This window comes from Opisthocomus hoazin, chromosome 6, assembly GCF_030867145.1.
Source record: "Opisthocomus hoazin isolate bOpiHoa1 chromosome 6, bOpiHoa1.hap1, whole genome shotgun sequence".
NCBI lineage: Eukaryota > Metazoa > Chordata > Aves > Opisthocomiformes > Opisthocomidae > Opisthocomus > Opisthocomus hoazin.
Window position 1 is genome coordinate 2,399,167 of NC_134419.1, and position 21,852 is coordinate 2,421,018.

The window sequence follows — 21,852 nt, forward strand, 5'->3', positions numbered from 1 at the left end:
GACATTGCTCCCGGGCATCGCCGAGCGCACCCCGGGCACACCCGGAGCGACCCTTGGGATGGCAGCAGCACCGGCTGCGATAGAGATGTGCGCAGTGCTGAGGGTGGACAGGGAAGAAAAGGTCTGGTAGGAGGGGAAAAGAAAAGAAAAAAAAAAAGGCAAGGAATAATATTCTGCAAGAACAAAGCGTGGAAGAATGCATGCTGCACAGACAAAGCTGCTGCTTTGCTGTCCTGGGATCAGGGCACGGGCAAAGGGCAAAACCACCACCAGGCACGGGAGAAGCTACAACAGGGCGGGCAAATGGAGGGAGACACTAAAGGGCGGGGGACCTGGCACCTCCCTGCAAAGACAATGCAAAATGATTCATATTAATTTACACAATACATGTATTTAGAAACCCCAGCATTTGTTCTGGACCTACCCTCTGGCCTCTACATTGGCAAGGCTAAAAAAAAAAATCTAGGGAAGGAAGTTAAAGACAATATTCAATGCTGATTGTAACATCATAAATACTACAGGGAGTGGCAGAGCATCTTTTTAACTGGTCAAAAGCAGGTGAGCCTTAAATGTAAATACAATAATTCTTTTTAAAGCAGGAGGAGAAAGGAAAGAGTATACCCAACCAGCCTAAGGTGAAAGCGCTCTGATCTGTGTGCAAGAGGTTGATTGCACAGCATAGGCGCCAGTTACACAACCAGTCCCCCCCAGAGCCTATTCATTCCGGTGTTCTTTTCCCTCGTATATCCCAAAACACTTCACAAAAACATTGGCATGCCTTCCTCAGCCTCAAGCAAAAGGCTTGTTGTGAAGAGCCTCCCTGTAGCAGAGACTGTAGAGGAGTGACCAGACGTTCTACCTGACAGGCTGCTACGCTCTTCACCATTTGCCTTGTGTTTTTTTTTTTTTAAAGTAGAAAGACTGCCTGAGCCTAACCTCAGGATATTGGAAATTGTGGTGTTACCTGATACTGAGAGGTTCAGGCAGCAGGAGACCAGGAACATTTAATGCTTTAGGAATTATGACGTCTTCAACTGTGATCTGTTATTCCACGTCTCGGCCGTGCTGACAGGTAGTGAAAGACAAAGGGAAGCTTGAGAGCTACGCTGAATGACAAATCAAATCCACACATATGCTTAGAATCTGGAAATCCAAATGAAAAAAAACCCCAACTTTCTAACTCACCAGGGAAGCAAAACAGGACACTGGAGGGGGTTTGTGAGAATATTTCTGATATTAGAGAAATGCTATTTCCAAGCCTTTTCATAACACTGTTAAAACTGCACGAGAATAAAGGGAAACCCACCTTTGAAAGTACTCTGCTATAAAACACGCTGTACAAGGGCATGCTTCTCGTACGGAGTATGTACTTTCCTTCCCTGAATTCAGAGATGTTTCAGAAGCAGTGTCCATTAAGGGAGTGCTTCTCATTATTTGGACATTCATAAATTAGCAATGAGATGTCAGCCCCGCAGCCTGTACAAGGTACTGTGGTGAGGAGCGCAACGGCTGTTGATGGAGCGAAGAAACACAAGAAAGCCTGAGCTAGTGAGATGGAAAAAGGAGACTGTGGGGAGAAGCAAGCCTCCACTCTCCCTTGTGGAAGCACAGAGAATGAAAACACAAAGTGCCACCCACTGCTTTGGGTAGGAAGCACGCAAGTGTTTCTCCAAGCTGAGGTCTAGCACACTGGTTGCTTGGTACACAACCTCAGAGTAGTTTGAAGGCTGACCATTAGCACAGGGTACATCTTCTGTTAAGCGTCTCCCAGATCTTGGTGGCCATGGGAGCTAATGGTTACCTGGATAAGGCTGTAGAACTGCTCTCTGTTTCAGCTACCATCCTTCATGCTGCCAACTTCTGATGTTGCATGCGCAGAGGACCATGCAGCCAAAGTCTATAGAGTTTCTACTGATCTGTAGTATTGGAATTCTGTCAAAACATGCTGCTTTACTCCAGGATAAGCCAAGCAGAGATGAGAACAAGAACATCTCAAGAGACTTGAGCTAACTGGCATGAAAGTTTGGTATCGGAATAAATTTTGTAATAATTCTGAAAAATTAATTTTGCTATATTTGCTGAGGTTAGCGTCAGCAACAGGAGGCAACGGTAGACAAAACAGCCAGGGTATCAGAACACCGGGAGAGCCTACCAGGTACAGAGACCGGTTTACTGAAGTTCCCCTAATATACAAACAAAAATGGTCAACAGGCACCACGCACTTCCCTGAGCTTCTGCAATGTCCCAGTAACACCGTGTAATGCAATAATGCGTCTGTCATTACAGATTCTTGTGTGCAATGGGATCAGTAGTCCATGAGTGACAAGAAATTTCAGCTCATCAGAAAAGAGGCCAGTAATACAAAGGAAGAGTTGAGAAGAGGGAATTAAAGAAAAGGGCCTGGAGGAAAATGAAACCGCTCGGACGAACAAGGACATTTAAAGAAATTTCAAAAGCTGCAGCATACTTGGGTGAGTTTTCATCCAAGCTTTGTAGTTACCAAAGTGTCTAGGACTGCACAAAGTTTTCATATTTTTTAACATATTTTATTAAAATAACCGATATAGGTGGAAACCAACATTTTCAAGCATGCAGTTCCTTATCAAAGCTGATCTTCATTCATTGTGTGGAGTGCAATTGCTAAGCAACAAGAATACACACCTTTTCTTTACAATAGCACTATTATTTACCTTTTATTAAGTCATAATTGCCAGGATAAAATAAAATGCCAGGGAAGAGGCAGTTGTGAGATGTCCCACACACTTCAGTAGGAAGGGAAGAGTGGTTAGCTGACTTTTCACAACACTTCCAGCTGGCATGCAAGTAATTGGCTAATTCTTCCATACAGCACACTCTCTACAAGTACATTGAGATAAAAACAGTAAGGAAGCTCCCCTCTGTTACTTAGGTCATTGTTCCATCCATACACATTAGTAAGGAATCCCAAAAAGATAGTGCTAACCTGACAGCAAATTAATTAGAAAAATTATTTCAAGGGACTGCGGTTTGCTGGGACTAATTTTACTTCTTTTTCAAAGGAAGGAAACCTAGGGGAAACATATTCTTAATCAAGAACAGAATCTCCTTTTCAGAAACCCTAGCTTTTAGAAGTCTGTCTTTAAAAGCAAAAATAAAAGATATTTTTCAAGCTTTCAAACAATCTGAAAATCAAGACTACTATGTGTGCCAACCATTACAAAATATACAACGCAGATCCTCCCCACACACATCTGTTGTTCAAGCCATTCGCTGTCTAAATGCACACATGTAAGATGTGCTCCCGAAGCAATAAAGAGTGTCTGTTCCTTTGCACTTGCCAGTCCTGGAAGGACTTTGATGGTCCCTCACTCCTTTCAGCGTTTGCTTGGTTTAAGTCAAGCATCTGCACAAACACGGGATTGTAAAGGACACTCGGGAGAGATGGTCATCTCTAGAGCCTTTATTAATAACTGATGATGCACAAGCGAAGGACTTCGTTTGACTCTTAGCAGCCAGTATCTTTCTTTTAGACTACAATATGAACACATTTGATGTAGAAAAACCTATTGGGCCAGCAACATTCTGGAATCTCACAGCACTGCTGCTACTTAGCATTTGGATTTCTGCCAAAGGTACAGGGTAGCAGATGGGTTGGGAGAGGATCTACAATGGACTTCCAGGAGAGAAACTCTAGAAGCCAGATAGCTCCATTAGCTGAGAGCCATGAAAGGGCAATACGATCCTAAGTAGGAGGCAGTGAAATCATTGTCCCCCCCAACAGGTCAGCTAAATTATATTTCTATCATAAAAGCAAAGGGTTGATGAGAGCAGGAGTAATCATGCAGGAGACTGGAAGGCTGGGAGAGCTGGGGCTTTTCAGCCTGGAGAAGAGAAGGCTGCGGGGAGACCGTAGAGCAGCCTGTCAGTATTTAAAGGAGGCTTATAAGAAAGACAAACTTTTTAGCTGGGTCTGCTGCGATAGGACAAGAAGTAAGGGCTTTAAACTAAAAGAGAGGAGATTTAGACTGGCTATAAGGAAGAAATTGTCCACAATGAGGGTGGTGAAACCCTGGCCCAGGTTGCCCAGAGCGGTGGTCGATGCCCCATCCCTGGAAACATTCAAGGCCGGGTTGGACGGGGCTGGGAGCAGCCTGACTCGGTTGAAGCTGGCCCTGCTCACTGCAGGGGGCTGGACTGGATGGCCTTGAAAGGTCCCTTCCCACCCAAACCATTCCGTGATTCTATGAAACTGGAATTACAATTAGGTCCTTGAAGCAAGTGATGAGTTTAGAGGAACAGAGCAGTTAAGGAACATCTGTGTTTGTGAAAGGACAGAAGAACAAGAATTTGAGGAAAAGAGGCAAAATAAACCAAGCTAAGGGAGTATAAAATTACATTTTTCTCTTGAAGTAAACCAGTAAAGACCTGTGAGTACAGAGAAGCAGAGGCAATGAGAAGGTAGAAGAGAGAGTAAAGAATATAGGAATAGTCACGTGCACTGAGCAAGATCTCAGTAAAAATGCTGCAGTAGAGGAGGGAATAAATTTGCAGTGGAAATGTCACAGGACTGACATGGATGTGATCTTCAGTTCGAGGCCTAAGGCAGAAGATGTAATTACCAAGGTGAGCCAGCACTGGGAATAAATAAGAGCAACCCAGGCAATGGGAGACAGGCAAAGATGCAAGGGGGAGGTAAATGAATCAAAAAAGAAACGTCTAGGAGGAAACTCAAAGCAAGATAAAAAAAATATATCAATGAACTGGAAGCTGTAACAATGGAAGTGGCCAGAAAAACAGGTGCCAAGGAACAGTGCTTCAACGTGAAAACAGACATCACTGTGGATGAAAATTTAAGTATAGGAAACAACAGCAAGGATGCAGCATTGCTAAAACCTGGAAAAGATTCCAAGCTAATTAAAAAATGCTGTACAGCCAGTGTTATACATAAGGATGTATTTGTGGTGGAGAACTTCAGTCTTTCCAGTGATGGAGTTAGTTCTCTAGATATAACAGAAGCAGAGAAATAGGGAAAAGAAAGGTGAAGAGAAAAGGTGAAGAGACTGACATGAGACAAAATGATAAAATATGTACTTCATGCCTTCTTTGTTTCCTTCCCACCACGACCAAGAGGCAGACTACGCCCATTCCACCAGCGAGGGCTACGGATCACATTAGAGGCACCATCAGTATTAGTTTGTTCTACCCCATCCTAGTCCCAGTTTGACTTCTATCTCCCTTGGAGTAGCAGCAAAACTGATTGTAGCCTCTACTTAAGCATATACCTATGATTGACATTTGTTAACCACCATACCAAGTTCTGATGCTTTAAAATAGTTTTAGCCTCAATAGTAAGAATTCACCATGCTAATTTGAGCAGCCACATCTTCCTACGACACAGTGAAGGAAAGCCACAACACAGCACAGTGATCAAATTGCCAAAACACGCAGTACAAACCCAACACGTAACAAGAACATAAATGTAACAGCACAGAAATATTATCTGGAAGCTCTGAAGAGATGTCAATCTAGTAAACTTCTTTAACCTTCCCTTAATAATGTCTTCTTTAATAGAAGGCTGAGCAAAGCCCAAAGCAGGCATCACAGAATCACGAAGGTTGGGAAAGACCTCTAAGATCATCAAGTCCAACTGCCAACCCAGCACCACCACACCTGCTAAACCATGTCCTGAAACATGTCTCTCTGGCTCAGAAGAGGAAGGTTTTTTGGTATTTGGTTTGTGTCTCTTTAAGTAAAAAAACAAACAAACAAAAAAAATGCCTGCCTTTACTCAGTTGCAAAGTCTGCTGTCTCACAGCTAGAGCTTCTAAAAGGTGGCTCCATGAAAGAAATCTGTAAATGAAATGTTTGAGGATTTTTCTTATACTTCCCTGAAACTTTCCAGAATCGAGATGCTGAGTGAGAGGCACAATACATCACTAATTACTGGTTTGCATGACAAACTTCACACATTTACGAGGCATAAAACCCACAACAATTCACTGCAATGTACACTACCACTGGAAGATAAGGTTTTTCTGTATTTAATAGTTCAAAATTACACAGTCTATATCTCCATTCCCACAGATCCAGGGGCCTCTGATATTTTCTGAAGGGCAGACACCAGTAATTCCTGTCTAGGCCTCTGAAGCGATGTTTTGGAGTGCTATAAATGGTCACAGCAGACAGAACCACTGCACCTAGCAACTCTTCGGTCTGCAGTGTAAGAGCTGAGCCAACTGCAAAGGAAAGAAGCAAGTAGAAAAGTCCATCCTTCTTTATTTTAGAGTCAGGACACCAGCACAGAGAAATTACCCACATCTATGAGCTCAGCAAAAGTTGCATAGAACCCACCCTACACAAAAGGTGACCTTTTGAGCTCTTCCCACTTCATTAGCATGCCGTTGCTTTTGAGCAGACTATTCCTCATTCTATACGCAGCCTGTGTATTAGTTGTTGGTTTAGCACCCAACAATTGCAGCCTCTGTATATGGTTTCATAAATTTTTAGGTCTTCAAAACATCCAGTATCTCTAATAAGGCCAAGGAGATCCAGAATACTTCTCAGATTAGTCACAAATAAATGAACTCCATCTTTAAGCAAGACACCTTGAGAGATCCAAGTGGCTTGGATGCTCATCTGCTCACACTGAATTAGTCATCTGCGTCAACCAGGTCATTGTACCATTCCAGTAGAGTGCTACAAGGTGTCCTCTGTCCCAGAAAAATTATTTGCATTCAGAACATGGATGAAGAATTCAGCAGTAACATCACGCCTGATGCCTTTAACCTGCCATTTAGTCCTTAAACTGGATTTGGTACACTTTCTTCCCGCAGTAAACCACACCATAGAAAGACAGGGACACAATTTACCCAAGTTCATTGCACGTCTTAGTATTTAAACAAAACAGGACAATTTCTTATCGTGCCACAATGCCATTTTTTTCTTACAGATATTTATGTTGTTATCTCCTAGTAGATACATATGAGGCAATAAATTTAGGTACTATAAGCCCTCAGGGCATGACGTAAGATACCTTATTCATAATGGTAATTTCCTTAGCAACTCTGATTGTGCTTGATTTAGAGTATTTCTCAGAGAACACTTAAATGCCTTCTATATTGTCCATAGTGAGTAATCTCGTTAGACCAATCTGTATTACTTGCGATTATTTTCTCATTTCAGAGCTATAGATTTATATTTTACAAATACTTTTATTACTTTTACCCAGAGAAGCTGTGGCTGCCCCCTCCCCAGCAGGGTTCAAGGCCAGGCTGGACGGGGCTGGGAGCACCCTGAGCTTTGGGAAGGTGTCCCTGCCCACGGCAGGGGGGTGGAATGAGGTGGGCTTTAAGGTCCCTTCCAACCAAACCGTGCTATGATTCTATGAAATGAATTCAATAAGCCAACTAACTCTTCACAGGCAGAGACCTCCAGGGTGACTCACAGAATCCCAGCATGGCAGGGGCTGGCAGGGACCTCTGTGGGTCACCCAGCCCAACCCCCTGCCCAAGCAGGGTCACCCAGAGCAGGCTGCACAGCACCGTGTCCAGACAGGTCTTGAATATCTCCAGAGAAGGAGACTCCACAGCCCCTCTGGGCAGCCTGGGCCAGGGCTCTGTCACCCTCAGAGGGAAGAAGTTCTTCCTCGTGTTCAGATGGAACTTCCCATGCTCCAGTTTGTGCCCGTTGCCCCTTGTCCTGTCGCTGGGCACCACTGGAAAGAGTCTGGCCCCATCCTCCTGACCCCCACCCTGCAGATATTGATCGGCATTTCTAAGGTCCCCTCTCAGCCTTCTCTTCTCCAGGCTGAACAAGCCCAGCTCCCTCAGCCTCTCCTCGTAGGAGAGATGCTCCAGTCCCCTCACCATCCTTGTAGCCCTGCACTGGACTCTCTCCAGTAGCTCCTCAGCTTTCTTGAACTGGGGAGCCCAGAACTGGACACAGTACTCCAGATGGGGCTTCACAAAGAAAAGAGAAAGCAGTGCAAAAATGTCTTGCGATTTCACACATCCTTTCCATCCAACATGATGAGAAAAGGCTTTATGCCACCACAGAGACGCAGCACGAAGGAATCTCTAAAAAGCCCTTTGCCTGCGCAGGGTAGCTCCCCTCTCGCCAGGCTGCTGTTTTATCCCTGCCGTGGTGCGTTCTCTGACTGCGACCAGCGGTAGCTGCACCTGTCTCTGCCGTGGATTTGCTGGTGACTCAGCACCTCATCTCGCATGAGTCACCAGCGCTCCACTGCCAGGAGCAGGTCCTTGCTCGAAGCTGTGCAGAGATGCCTCTGCGCCCGTGCCCACTACGGGCACCGTAGCTACCGGCCAGTATCACCCACTGTAATTCAGTCACAGGTAGCGTCCTTGTTAACATGAAATGCAAACATTAGTACCTGTAATTTTCATGTACCTAGAATGAAAATGACAAATATTAAAAAAAAATTAAAAAAAATCGATATTGCTCTGTCAGAGCAGTGTTCTTCCTGGTTACAGACCAGTTCAGACGCCCACTTTGTCAGGTTGTTCGTGCATCCTGCCATACGCTCCCCTGAAAAACTACAGTCTGGTTTGGTTGGCAACATCTCCACTCACACGGGCAACGGAAAGGGTACGAAAATGACAGCTTAGCCTTGCACAGCCCTCCTCCTCCTTTCAAGGAAAGGATTCAAACCATTTTCATGAGCAAACATATTTCTCCATTATCAGTCTCACCTGGGACAGTTGAACAGAACAGAAAACTTCACCATTAATCCGAGTCTGCTTATTGTTTTGCTCTTCCAGATTCTCAGTTTTGCAGCAGTCGCCAAGGGGCAGTGGGCACAAACTGAGGCACAGGAAGTTTCGTCTGAACATGAGGAAGAACTTCTTCCCTCTGAGGGTGACGGAGCCCTGGCCCAGGCTGCCCAGGGAGGCTGTGGAGTCTCCTTCTCTGGAGATATTCAAGACCCGCCTGGACAAGGTGCTGTGCAGCCAGCTCTGGGTGACCCTGCTTGGGCAGGGGGTTGGACTGTATGACCCACAGAGGTCACTGCCAACCCCTACTATTCTGTGATTCTGTGACTGACAAAACATCATTCCAGTTTACATACAAACTATTTAAATTACTTTGTGTTTCAGGTCATCTACACCTTACCAGCTCTCAGATTGAACAGTATCAGGTTTAAAATGTGCATTTATTTCTAGCTATTTTCCCCTCAAAACCAGACGCCACGGACAGGTGAAGCTCACTACATTTACTGTTCACCAGCACGGCTGTCACCTCCAGCTTTGCCAACGCCTCACGTTTCGGTGCTGGGAACACCACCAAATGCCCCGTGCACAACCGACAGCGTTCACACACGGCGTTGTCCATCGCCGTTCAACCAGAGGAACCAATTCACAGCCAAAAACCTGGAGACCGGTGCTCCGCCAGTGCCAACTGGAACAAGGTTAAAGAGAGGAGGTGGCTTTAGCCTGTTCAAGTACGTAAGCAGTCTCATGTTTTTCTTAATGGAGAGTGTCCAGTGCTGGGTAACCAGCCTCCCGGAGCAGCAGTCGGGGTGAGAACCTGCAGAACGTGACGGAGGCCGGCAGCAGAGGACAATGCTATGGTCTCAGCCCTCTAATTCATTCCGATGACACTCTCAATGTTATCGGGGTCTCTGTTCAAAGGACCCAGGAAGGAACTGACACAAAAAATAAGTTAAAAAGATTCCTTGAGGTCATGATGTAGCTACTGAAAAAAATGTAAGAGAAGGTCTAAAGGCATTGGAGACCCGCCAGTGCCAGGTGGATACGGCCAAGCAATTCACTGAGAGTGGTCAGTACTTGGAGGAGCTGACCTCCAGTTATCTTGGAGATAACCTGGCAAATGCAAAACAAGAGGAATCTTCCAGGGACACATTCCCTACATTCACAGAATCACAGAAGGTTCGGGATTGGAAGGGACCTCTGGGGGTCACCCAGTCCAACCCCTGCCCAAGCAGGGTCACCCACAGCCGGCTGCACAGCACCGCGTCCAGGTGGGGCTGGAATATCTCCAGAGAAGGAGACTCCACAGCCTCCCTGGGCAGCCTGGGCCAGGGCTCTGTCACCCTCAGAGGGAAGAAGTTCTTCCTCGGCTTCAGCTGGAACTTCCCATGCTCCAGTTTGTGCCCGTTGCCCCTTGTCCTGTCGCTGGGCACCACTGGAAAGAGTCTGGCCCCGTCCTCCTGACACCCACCCTGCAGATATTTAGAGGCATTTCTAAGGTCCCCTTCTCAGCCTTCTCTTCTCCAGGCTGAACAAGCCCAGCTCCCTCAGCCTTTCCTCATAGGAGAGATGCTCCAGTCCCCTCATCGTCCTCGTAGCCCTCCGCTGGACTCTCTCCAGCAGCTCCTCATCTTTCTTGAACTGGGGAGCCCAGCACTGGACACAGCACTGCAGATGGGGCCTCCCCAGGGCAGAGTAGAGGGGAAGGAGAACCTCCCTCAACCTGCTGCCCACACTCCTCCTAATGCACCCCAGGATCCCATTGACCTTCTTGGCAGCCAGGGCACACTGCTGGCTCATGGTTAACCTGTCGTCCACCAGCACACCCAGGTCCCTCTCCGCAGAGCTGCTCTCCAGCAGGTCAGCCCCAGCCTGTAGCGGTGCACGGGGGTGTTCCTCCCCAGGTGCAGGACCCTGCACTTGCCCTTCACACACCGAAGTCACCAACACAAGCCACATCACACGAGGCCACCAGGCGGTAGCTGTCTCCTCGGATAGACACGGACCCAGAGCATGGGGTATTCTGCAGTACCCAGAGATGAAGGGCAGGCTCCACCAGCCTGCCTTAGCATCTCGCTCTGGCACCAACCACCACCACTTACGACACCCGAGGCCGAAGGGTTGAACACCGACAGAGTGAACAGGTTTATTCCGGCAGCCAAGAGAAGCACTCCTGTCTCCAGGAGGACTCGCCAGCCAGAGGAACCGCTCGCAGCAGATCAGAGGTAGTGGAGTGTTGTTCGTAAACTGGTTTAGTAGCTTGGTTACAAGTATCTATAAATGGTGTTTGTAAGTGGACTTGGCTGAGTTCTGGCTGGGAAATGAGTGCGTGCCATGGATCAGCTGAGAAGCAGAAGGCAGTTCTCCCGGTAACAAAGCAAACTGGGTTTGATCTTCCTTTTTAGATGATGTTATCATTAGTCAGAAATTTAAAGATAAAAGAAAGTTGTGTCAAATCCCTGTCTGTTTCAGCTTTTGTATCACCTGTATTTCCATAATCTCCATTTATTTTATATTCTTGGAAGGATGAAGTTTGAACATAATATTTCAGAAGCTTCATTGTCTTTTGCTAATTAACAATGACTCATTTCTTTCCATTCTAGATACATTTCAAGCTGTCTTATTTCATTCTGGATCGAGGTATATAATTATAATTGAATCATTAAAAGCCTTTTTTGTGTGCCTACAGCTACCTCTGTTTTGAACGACAAGTATCTCCAGGCAAAGCTGGCAGCACCAAACTTCAGGATCACCTCAATAAAGGTACTGGGCTCACCTGGAAATTCATACAAACAGGGACGCTACCATTCCGAGCAGATCAGAGGACTACAATCCCACGAATCAAATCAATGCAAACTAGGAAAAAGACCATATTGCAACAACAAAATATAAATGGTGTACCAAAAAAATTTATCAAATAATGACGTTTTAAATTCAAAACCTATGACTGACCCAACATTATGTTTCTCCTTAGAATTCCTCTATACCAACCACACCACACAGAAATCATAGTTATTCTATCTAGGCCTTCTACAAAACATAAAAATAAAAAAAATATTCCAAATGAGAAGAAGATCCAAGAGCTTCAAAAACTGACAGCAACAGACAATGTCTAAATATAGGCAGCCAAAACACTTATCTGTATATTTTTAGCTGAGAAAATAACTTCCGTGATAACTCGGAGACGGCACAAATTATCTCTGTAGCAGTTTCTTTCCAGATAGGTTCGCACTTGTACTGACTGTGCATCAAACGTGCAAGCACTGACTCCCACATATTTGGGCTGCCCATCATTTTTTCCTGTTATGAAGGATTCGTGTGATTTATTTTTGTAAACAGACTCCAGGATTCGTCGCGTACTGTCAGGCAGGGACAGGGCTCCACCAGTGACCCCCCCCAAAGAGCCTTCTCGGAGCAAAGCTGGGGAGCAGGCTCACTGCAAGCACCAACTCAGCCCCACGGTTTGGGTTTGTTTCTTTGACTGATCCTCAGCTCTACGCAGCTCCTGGTCAGGAAGGACCACCATCCCCTCCGCCACGTCAGCAAGCAGGGGATATTTTCTGCTGGAAACATCTAACTCGGGGAGAAAGTAGCAAAAATTCAGAGAAGACATTTCTCTAAACTATCTCACTATCTACACTTCCTCTTCCACATCTTTGAGGTGTTAAAATGAATCAGGGGGGGCGACAATGACAACAAATTCAAGGAATTTCCTCTCCCCGTACTAGACCAGCAGCCGCTGCCTCCCACCTTGGTGAGTGCAAACAGATTTAAGTCTTAATGAACTTACTGCTGCAATTTCTATGACCTACCTGTAGACACCGTAAGAACTATCTCACAACAGCATATTTGCAGCTGTTCAGGGACTTGAGGGGACCCCAGCAACCCAAGCTCCTACCAGTTCCCCTGCTCAGGACCAGGCATCAGCCATCCCCAAACGTACCAGGTAATATTTCTACCTACTGAAGAACAAACACAATCACCGGGCAGAGAAAACCCTTCAGGACTGTTTCCAGATCTAACACTCTTCAGAACTCTCTGCATCATTCACGTTGTTAGGAAACTTAGGATAACTCATAGCAAGTCTGAATTTCAAAGCTAAGCTATCACATACATTTTCCAGAAGCGGCACAGCATAATTAATAACTGTGTTCCCCGCAGAATATATGAGATGCTATGATGAATACAGTTGATCCCCTTTTCCACAGAAATGTGGCCCAGGCTTGTGAAATACAGGAAGCCTGTTCAATCAGAATAGTTGACCCTGCTGTATTACAGCGAAAACTGATGAGATTTTATATAAATAACAAACATTATGGACTCGATGTCCAGAGGCCCCTTCCAACTTTTCTGTGATTTAAATGATTCTAAATATAGGTATAAAAGACAGGTATAAAAATCAAAAACATTGGTTTTAGTTGTTTTTTTTTTTCTCCTAGGTTTTTATTTTTCACATCATATTGGAAGCCCGCTCATCTATTTTTTTTTTATTTTTTTTTTTTCTATTCCAAGTTTGCAGCATATTTCTTCAGTTCTTCTCTACTGGAATTTGAAACGGTCTAAGAAATAAGACTTTAACCTATTTCACAGGGTATTGTCCCGCAGTCTGAAACAATATTTAAAAAAATAAAACAAAAAAGCCCCACACTTCCCCAAAACAGCATTGCTCCTTCTGAACTTCTGGTTTTCATCCCACCGCTCCTACGTAAGCATCCTATCACCCTAAATATTTCCTTCCATTCCATGGGATTTACAGATTTCAAACATGTAAAGGAATGACCGGACGTATTGCCTTCTGCTTAGTTTACTAGTCTGACACAGTTTTATTATCCTTTTTAATCCTCCACGCAAATCTCCCTCCCCTTTATCATTCCAACTTTCCGTATCTACCCCTCAGTTAATCACCACCAGCCTAGCAGCGGCTACCAGCCGGCCCTAGCCGAAGTCAGCGTTTCTGCTGAACGCTGGGTCTCCGACTCCGTTGCTCAAAATTATACTGAATTTTTTTGTTGTTTTTAGGGTTGCGCTTATTTGCTGCCCACGATCACCATCTGGAGAACGGCGTGCAGTACTACAAGCACAGATTTCACGCCACACGCCAGCCCTCGCCGTGCACGCACACTGCGGCACGCAGCAACGCACTCGCACGCCCTGCTTCGCATGCCCCAACCTCAGTGAGATTTTCAGATGGATAAGGAAAATAGGATCAGTCCCTTCATATTGTCTGTTTAGATTCTGCCCACCAACTTGTACAATGAAGTTCTTTGGGAAGAAAACAAGCTGTAGAGCTGGTCGCTGACAAATGACTAGCAATAACACAGCGAGCTCAGAAGCACACAAATCACTATAGTTTGCCGATTAATTATGAATGCTATAAAAAAAATGATCTTAAAAAGTAAAGACAGACTAATGGTTCATTTCTTTAGTAAGCAGCCAGAATGGGACCCAAATCGCAACCAGCTCCGATAGCAGACAACTGCCTTCAAACCCAGTGAGTCCTCCTTTCCCTCTCCGAGTGAGGCAGCTTTTGCACTGGACAATTAGCAACACACATATTTCAATACAGCACTTAATACCACAGTGCAAAAGTTTAACAGAATGGCTATGCCCTGAAAAAAGAGCACTCCTTACCATATTTAACATTAACCATATCGACTCCTAATAGAATTCTTCAGGCCTTTTAATTCCTTACGCTTTGGGACTCATCATAGAACTTGGTTTTGTTTCAACAGAGGAACTTTATGCAAAACTGTCAAAATGTCTCCACAGACCTGAGTCAAATGTGTAGAAGTGGTGTAAATCAGAAGGCAGCTGTCAAACCTAACCCAGGAGCTTCTAAGTATCAAAAAATAGGGTAAGAGAACTATTTTGGATGTTCCAAGTGTAGCTCCAATTCTGTTCTTCACACCCTCGCTCTTCCCTCTTGCCTGGACTTATTATCACAAAGCTTTAGTTATACAATGTGGAGCAGGATTGTGGGAAACATTTTTAAAACTTTTATGAAAATACAGACAAAATTTGTGCAAAAGCAGCTTATAAGACTTCTACATTCAGCTTACCACTTGCAGATCTCTATCCTATAAACCCCTTTCCTCGCACGATCCATGACAGCTGATTTGTGTGTGTTCTGCCTTGCCATTTCCACACCAAACATTACGACATCACAGCTGGCTTAGAACTATTGCTTTGGAGTCAGCCAGCCCTTTACACCTTTGCTGGCTGCAGATCTTGTCAGAACAGCACCTGCCTCAAGAAAACACAATTCTAATAAGAAAAAACCCACAACCAACTCAGGAGCAGCTTTATTTTTTCAGGTTCTCATGTATCTTAAGACACAAACCTTGTAAAAGTCGTGGCTCACCCTCTCACGGCTCTTGCTTTTGTATTACCACTGGAAGTTAAATTTAAGGTGACTTCAGAAAAAATGTGGCAGAAAAACTACTTACAGAAGGAATAGCCTTATTTTTCCCTGCCCCTCCCAAATAATACATTCTGTATTTGAACCCTGTTATTCTTTTTTTAAAATCACAATTACTGCAATCCCCGGAGCAGCTGAATTTCCACACTCTGTACCTTCTCAGTGTGTGGTCTGTAGCACGGCGCTGATGTTGCAGGGTGAATTTTGCACCATTTCAGTGACGATAGAACCAAATTTCACCTAACAATATTTTTTAAAGGAAACAAAGTACTGAAGCTGCTGTACTATAATCTAGCTATGTTCTCCATGGCTAGGCAAGGTTTTGCAAAGAGCTTGGTACCATGCAGAGCTGCGCAAGGTGCACGGGTACTAGAACCCCCACCAGAGCTCTACTACCTGTATCAGAATTAACGCTGCTTGATCTGCTGGTATCCTGCAGTGGTCAACAGGTAGCTGGTCAACAGGTAGCACAGCTCTTTAGTTCTAATCTTATCCCAGTAAGTGCCGCTAGAAATCAATGAAGAATTTTTTTAGGTATGTATGGATAGATTTTCCCACCTCCTCCCTCCTCTTAGCCACAGATTTATTTTCACATCTTCAGACGTCAGCAGAGCTCCCTGGAGTCATCTCAGCCCATTCAGGATCCTCCCTAAAGTTAAAATATACAGACAAAAACCCTCCACCAGTTAGTGGGAAGCACTCTATTTCACATTTGTGGCACCTCCGAAACTGCTCCAGGAAGAACCACAGATATATTATTACACATAAACTCTCTTCCAGGATTTCAGAAATTTCACGTGACAGCAGAGATATCTGCCATTTCGTATTTTACTCAACACAGAGCACAAACAGCGAAATGCTCTGCAGCAATGGACACCAGAGTGAGCCTAAATAAACCATCCAGAAGACAGCGAAACAGTACGCCAGCACAAGAACAATAACGAGTTAAACAACGAGCATATAGCAGAGAGTTGGTGCTAAGAGGAAACGGAGGAGCTGGAAGAATAGCTCAGCACAACGCTCACCCCAAACACACGCAGTGAGAGTTTCCCCAGGGATTTCATCAAGTTAACAGCAGAAAAGAGAAATAACCACAACAGAGGCAGAGCTTTCGCACCTTACAGTTCTGAGCAATCCTCTGGTGATGGGGTTTTGATTTATCCCTGCCTCTCCAGAAACTTTGTTATTATTTTTCTGGTTAAGGCGACAAATTTCTACAAAGACTAGAATGTCTTGCACAAATAGGAAACAAAACCCCTGAACAAAACTTCTTTGCTCAGCATGAAAAGCCCATGGAAACCCTCGCTTCCATCATACCTGCCCTAGTAAAAGAGACAACGTCCCTTACAGAAGGTTTGTACATGTTTCTGAAGATACACTAAACATGAACAGTGTAATGAGTAACTTGTATATCAGCATGAAAAGTTAACTGTCATCCAATATCACTAGGAAACTCTTTCACAATCTTACTGCCATCACAAAAAAAGATGATAGCTACTATGCATGGCAGACAAATGAAATAAAGACATTATTTCTAGGAATCATGTTTCATGTCATAACAATGAGGCGTTTCACATCTGTCTTTGGGGTTTCGTATGCACAGAAATAGATTACAGAACGCTCAGGTAAACCTACACGCTTCTGAATGAGTCCTACTGATCTCTTGTAGAAAGTGTCTCCAAGCTACAACTCTGAACCCTCAGGACAAAGCACCCACACTAAGTGAATGTTAAGCAATTTGTGTTGGATGCATAAGAGTGGTGATGATTTACCTTACAGAAGACCTAAATCTGGACCTTACATTGTTCATGCATTTCAGTTGTGTGGACCCCAAATGTCTCAGACCAAAGCTATTTACATTTAAATTTCTGTGAAGAGTTCCCTTTTGCACGACTTACTAACTCCACTGCTGTAACAGCACCAATGAACTTGATCTTGTACCAGCTGTAGCAAGACTGTCTACCTTCAGGAACATCAATCGAGGTCAGGAACCCTCTGCATCCTGAAGCTAAACACAAAAATTTAAATTTAGTGAACAATTTCCATAGCCCAGAGACATCATGTTAGGGGCCTAAAGCAGTGCAACCTGAATAATCAGCACTACATTAATGAGGTAGATTTATCAACTAATGAAGACACACACCGCACTTCCAATGAACAGCACACTGCCATCATCTTCCACCGAAACTCTGGGAAATACAAGACAACCGGCAGCAGACAAATCAAGCGAGGTTCTGAACCACATACAGAGACTTTTTCTCGAGTTGTGGACAGCCACGCAGCAGAACAGGTTGCCCAAAGAGGATGCGAAGTCTCCATCCCTGGAGGTTTTCAAGGTCAGACCAGGCAAAGCCCCCACGAGCAACCTGGGCTGACCTCATTGCTGACCTCACCACAATCAAGCAGATGGAGTAGGAACCTCCTGAGATCCCTTCCAGCCTGAACTATGCTATAATTCTATGAAACTAAGAGTTGGATACTCTTTTCACAAGGAATATCCTCTTTCCTGTCCCAATCTGATATTTACACTCTTTAACAGCATTAGGCTCCCTACACGTAAAGTCTTTTTTTCCCCCCGGTTGCTTAAAACATGTTATTTTTCTGCCTGTGGCCTCAAGCCTTTTTATTAAAGCTCCAAGGAAAGAAACCCATAAAGCGAGGTGAAAAAACCCCACAGACTCATAATATAAGAATGGTACATCTAGTCCATGATCTTGACTCCCACAAGCGACTAAAACCACAGAACAGAAAGGAACAGAAGGCAAACGTATATGATACTTCCCCTCAAATATTTCCCAGTCCTAAACAACTTGCAGCTCAGAAGCTGAACAAGAGATGGGATTTATGTATTTAGAAGGAAATCACAACAGATTACTCCCCCGAGGGTCTGTTAAGCTCTCCCTCAAGCCTGCTCAAACTCCTAGCATCTACAGCATCCTACGGCACAAAGTTCCACGGTGAAACTACAAATTGCGTAAGGAACCACCTCCTTGCACTTGCTTCACGCCTGCCACACCAATTTATTTGATGGCCCCTTGTTCTCATATTGGAAAGGACAATCAGCAATACAACTACATCTTCATACCACTAGCAAGACCTCGGTCCTACCCCTTTCCTCCACCGCCTTCTCCATGCTGAAGAGTTCCAGACTCCTTGGTCAATCCCAGCACTGAAGCTGCTCTGTGTGTTTGATCATCTTAGAGGCCTTTAACTCTTTCTAGTTCCACTATGCCCTTTTTTTGAGAGGAAGAACTAGAACAGTACACTATATTCAACTTCTGAGCAAGTAACAGGTTCCTACCATGGTGGCCTGATGTTCCATGTTTTACCATCTATTCCTTTTCTTCAAATCCTTAACAACTTGCTTTTTTGACCATTAATAAGTGCTGAACTTGCAGCTCTATTGGACTTCTACCCTATACTCAGGATCTTGCTCCCGAGTAGTAATATTGTTTTGCAGCTACAATTCTTTCACGCTTAGATATATCCCTTCATATTTATCTACGCTGAAATTTTCCTATCACTTTATTGCCCACTCACCAAGTCTCTTTATGCTCATATCATTCCAAAGCTGTTTCAACACAATGGCACACACTGGGCTTACACAAACATAACCTGCCTCTGGGGTACATTTCAGGCAGAACTGAACCGCAATATAGAAGCCCGAGCATTTTGGGGACCAGATCCCCCTTGCACTGCTCCTACACAAAAAGTCTCCAGCACGACTGTGCTCCCCGAGAGTGCAGTCAAGCCCCCAGCAGCTGGGAATTGCGTAGGCAAGGAACTCCCTGGCACGGGGCAGAGAACAGTGCTAACCTATTCAAAAGCCCTTGATGACTAGAGCTTAAACAGAAAATGGGAAAGATGGGACCAACTTTCTGCCCGGCTGTAAGAGCAGTCAGTCGAACCGGTGCCCAAGTCAGACAGGCGAGGGGGCTGCAAAGACGCCTGCGCAACAGCACGTTCAACAGCACCGTGCATCAGTCACCAACCAGCAACACCTGGCTCGCGGCACGGCTGTAAACAGACATGCTACAGTCAAGCAAAACGGAGAAGTCGGAAGCTAACTGTTGCCTTAAGAGATTAACAGCAGTAAAGAAACAGCTGCAACGTGAGCATCAGTTGTGTTTTCTCTTTGACTGGCATATCGTTCAAGAAAAACGCACGTTGAGCAACACAGTATGTACACATGGATTCCTCCGTCACGGAAGAGAGGAACAGCAACGCCCCCTTGTGTTACAAGGGAAACGAGTGAGCAATCCATCACAATTCCTTGTATTTTACTAAATCGTGTAGGAAGGCATCTACAAAGATCAGCACCAACTCATTCCTAAAAGCACACCTTAGGCGGAGGTTCTCAGCTGCCTTGCAGTCAAGATTACAAATTGCTGTACATACACAAAAGGGAACACTCTTAAAATGTTCATGAAAGGTAAACCAGCCCTTTTACTGTCAAAATTCACAATTCATCTGAAATAAGATACAACATTTTGTTAAATTTATCCAAAGCAATTAAATTCAAAAATTGAAAAGCCCCTGCTAATTCCACTTGGATTTCTGGATCTCACCTATCTCCAGCGCATAGTTTAAAAACCCTGTTTTCAATAGGAAAACTGTTTTTAAAGGACTCTAACAAATGAATTTAGGATGTCCGCTACAATCGTTCAAATGCAAACCGAACTGCTGTCCCTCGAGAGTGCTGAGCTTAACAGAAGCTCAAACTAGACTGAGACTTAGGAATCATGCCGTGAACATGTCTTGCAGCCAGCAAATGAAACTGAGAGTGGAGCATTTAAAAACCAGAATCCAAAGCAGACCTGAAATCTGAATTTGAGAGTACAGATTTTAAAGTCACATTGCAATGCCATTTCAAGATTCATACAGCAAGCTGAACATCTAATCTTACTTTGCCATTAAAATCTACCACTGCGAATCCAACACAAGAACACTCAGGGCTTTGTCGTCTTCTCCTCCCTCTAGATGAATTTCCTTGTTTTGACACCTAACATTCAGTTTTGTTTTGGATCTCATCTCTTAGCATTCCCCCTTTAACCAGCTCTCTGATAGTTTCTCTGGGACTTTTCTTGAGCTTAACATCAGATTTGCATGCTTTTCCAAGTCTTTCTTCTAACACTTGGGTAGGAAATGGCCAGAGAGTTAAAGCCTATTTCCTCAACCTGTTGCAGAAGAGTCTACCACCGTTCCAAACTCTTCTGTGGGTGGAAAGCCAGTAACACAAACCCTCTGGCCAAGATCAGAATGTACGACACCGAAGTTCCACCAAGATGCACAAAAAAAGGGAACAGAAGAGGTTTGTAACAGAAGTAAAATTTCAAAAAAGGCAACTACTTTGTAGCCTTACATCGAGGATACACCAATGGACAGACATCAACAACACTGATTAATATCTACAAGACAATTACTGAGTGCCTGTCCAAAAAAAAGGAAAAAAAACCAACACAAAATCAGAAAACAAAACAAGCAAAAAAAAAAAAAAAAACCAACACCTAAAAAATCCAACTACGTGGGATTCACAAAAAAGAAAAATAACCTACCAGTCTTGGTAAGTGGTGATCGCAATACTTGGAGGTGTCAACAAAGGCAGAGTCGTTGGTCTACAGACAATGTCTCTGTCGGGTGTCTTTGCTTTTTCTGTTTGTCTTTGGGATAGTGGTGGTAACTGCAAATTACCAGAACATCTTCTTCCTCTCCAGAGGTCTATGCCCAGAGCGTGGCTGGAAGTACTGTAGGACTTACTCAGCCCACACTCCAGGTAATCCAGAGCATTCTGCAAAGACAGAAAAGCCACTGAAGTTCTGCAAACAGTTGCTTTCCTCCATGAGTATAAAACACATTCACAATTTTTATTCTACAGTCATAGCTCCTCACAAAAGATAACTGTATGATGAAATCTTGGCAGAGCCTGACTGCGCTGCATTGTTATTTTATCAAGTTATGAATGAACTTGAAAATTCACTCATAACTTGTCTAAGCTAAATTCAACAGCTAATTCTAATCTAATTGAACACCTCACTAAGCCAGGTCACTCTGGCAGCATGTTAAACCTTTGATATTTTGAACTTTTTCAGAGAACATTTCACTCCGCATCCATCTAAAGCGCCACTGCTCTCCACAGCACAAACATAACAGTTTGCCACTTCTTTCTGATGAATCACCAGGCAGAGAAAGGTGCCAAGAATACCAGACTTGGACACATCCTGAATCATCCAAGAGCTGTTCAGTGAGAGGTAACTCCCAGCTAGGCTACCCTACCCTGTGTCTGGCATTGCTAGCAGAAATAGTCTCAAAAAAAGGTTCTGTTCAGCTGAAGCAGTTTTTCCTCTTCTAGCTTCTACTGCTTTTTATTTAAAAACACCACCGTGCTCATAGAAGTGGCTGTCAGTCTTCTCAAACCCAAGCCAGCAGTTCTCCCACAGCAGAACAGCGCTGCAAGAGGGTTCTCAGTTTTGGTCCTACCCAGAGAATTCATCTAGTCAAATACAGTTGTCCAGTACAAGTGAGAATATTTCTGTATCACCTGTGATGAGCTACCAGTAGAAGCTGGGGGGTTATTATAATCAGTATATATGTCTGTGGCAAGCCCTCTACATTCTTCCTCTTCTTCTACCTGCTCCTGAATTTTGATCTCTGACCTGCTCTCTCCACCCTTCGCAGACCTTTCCAAGCCCACCTTACAGGCTCCCCAAATCCCTGGGTTCACTTTCCCTA

At 44.4% G+C, this 21,852-nt stretch overlaps 1 protein-coding gene across 1 annotated transcript in view; it reads right to left on the bottom strand.

The window, feature by feature from the left end:
* Positions 1 to 21,852, bottom strand: part of PDE4B (phosphodiesterase 4B) — a 231,573-nt gene that overhangs the window by 180,793 nt on the left and 28,928 nt on the right. Inside the window, exon 3 of the mRNA XM_075424282.1 lies at positions 20,679 to 20,911. Within this exon, the coding sequence (XP_075280397.1) occupies positions 20,679 to 20,911 (233 nt within the window). The remainder of the gene's footprint in view (positions 1 to 20,678; positions 20,912 to 21,852) is intronic.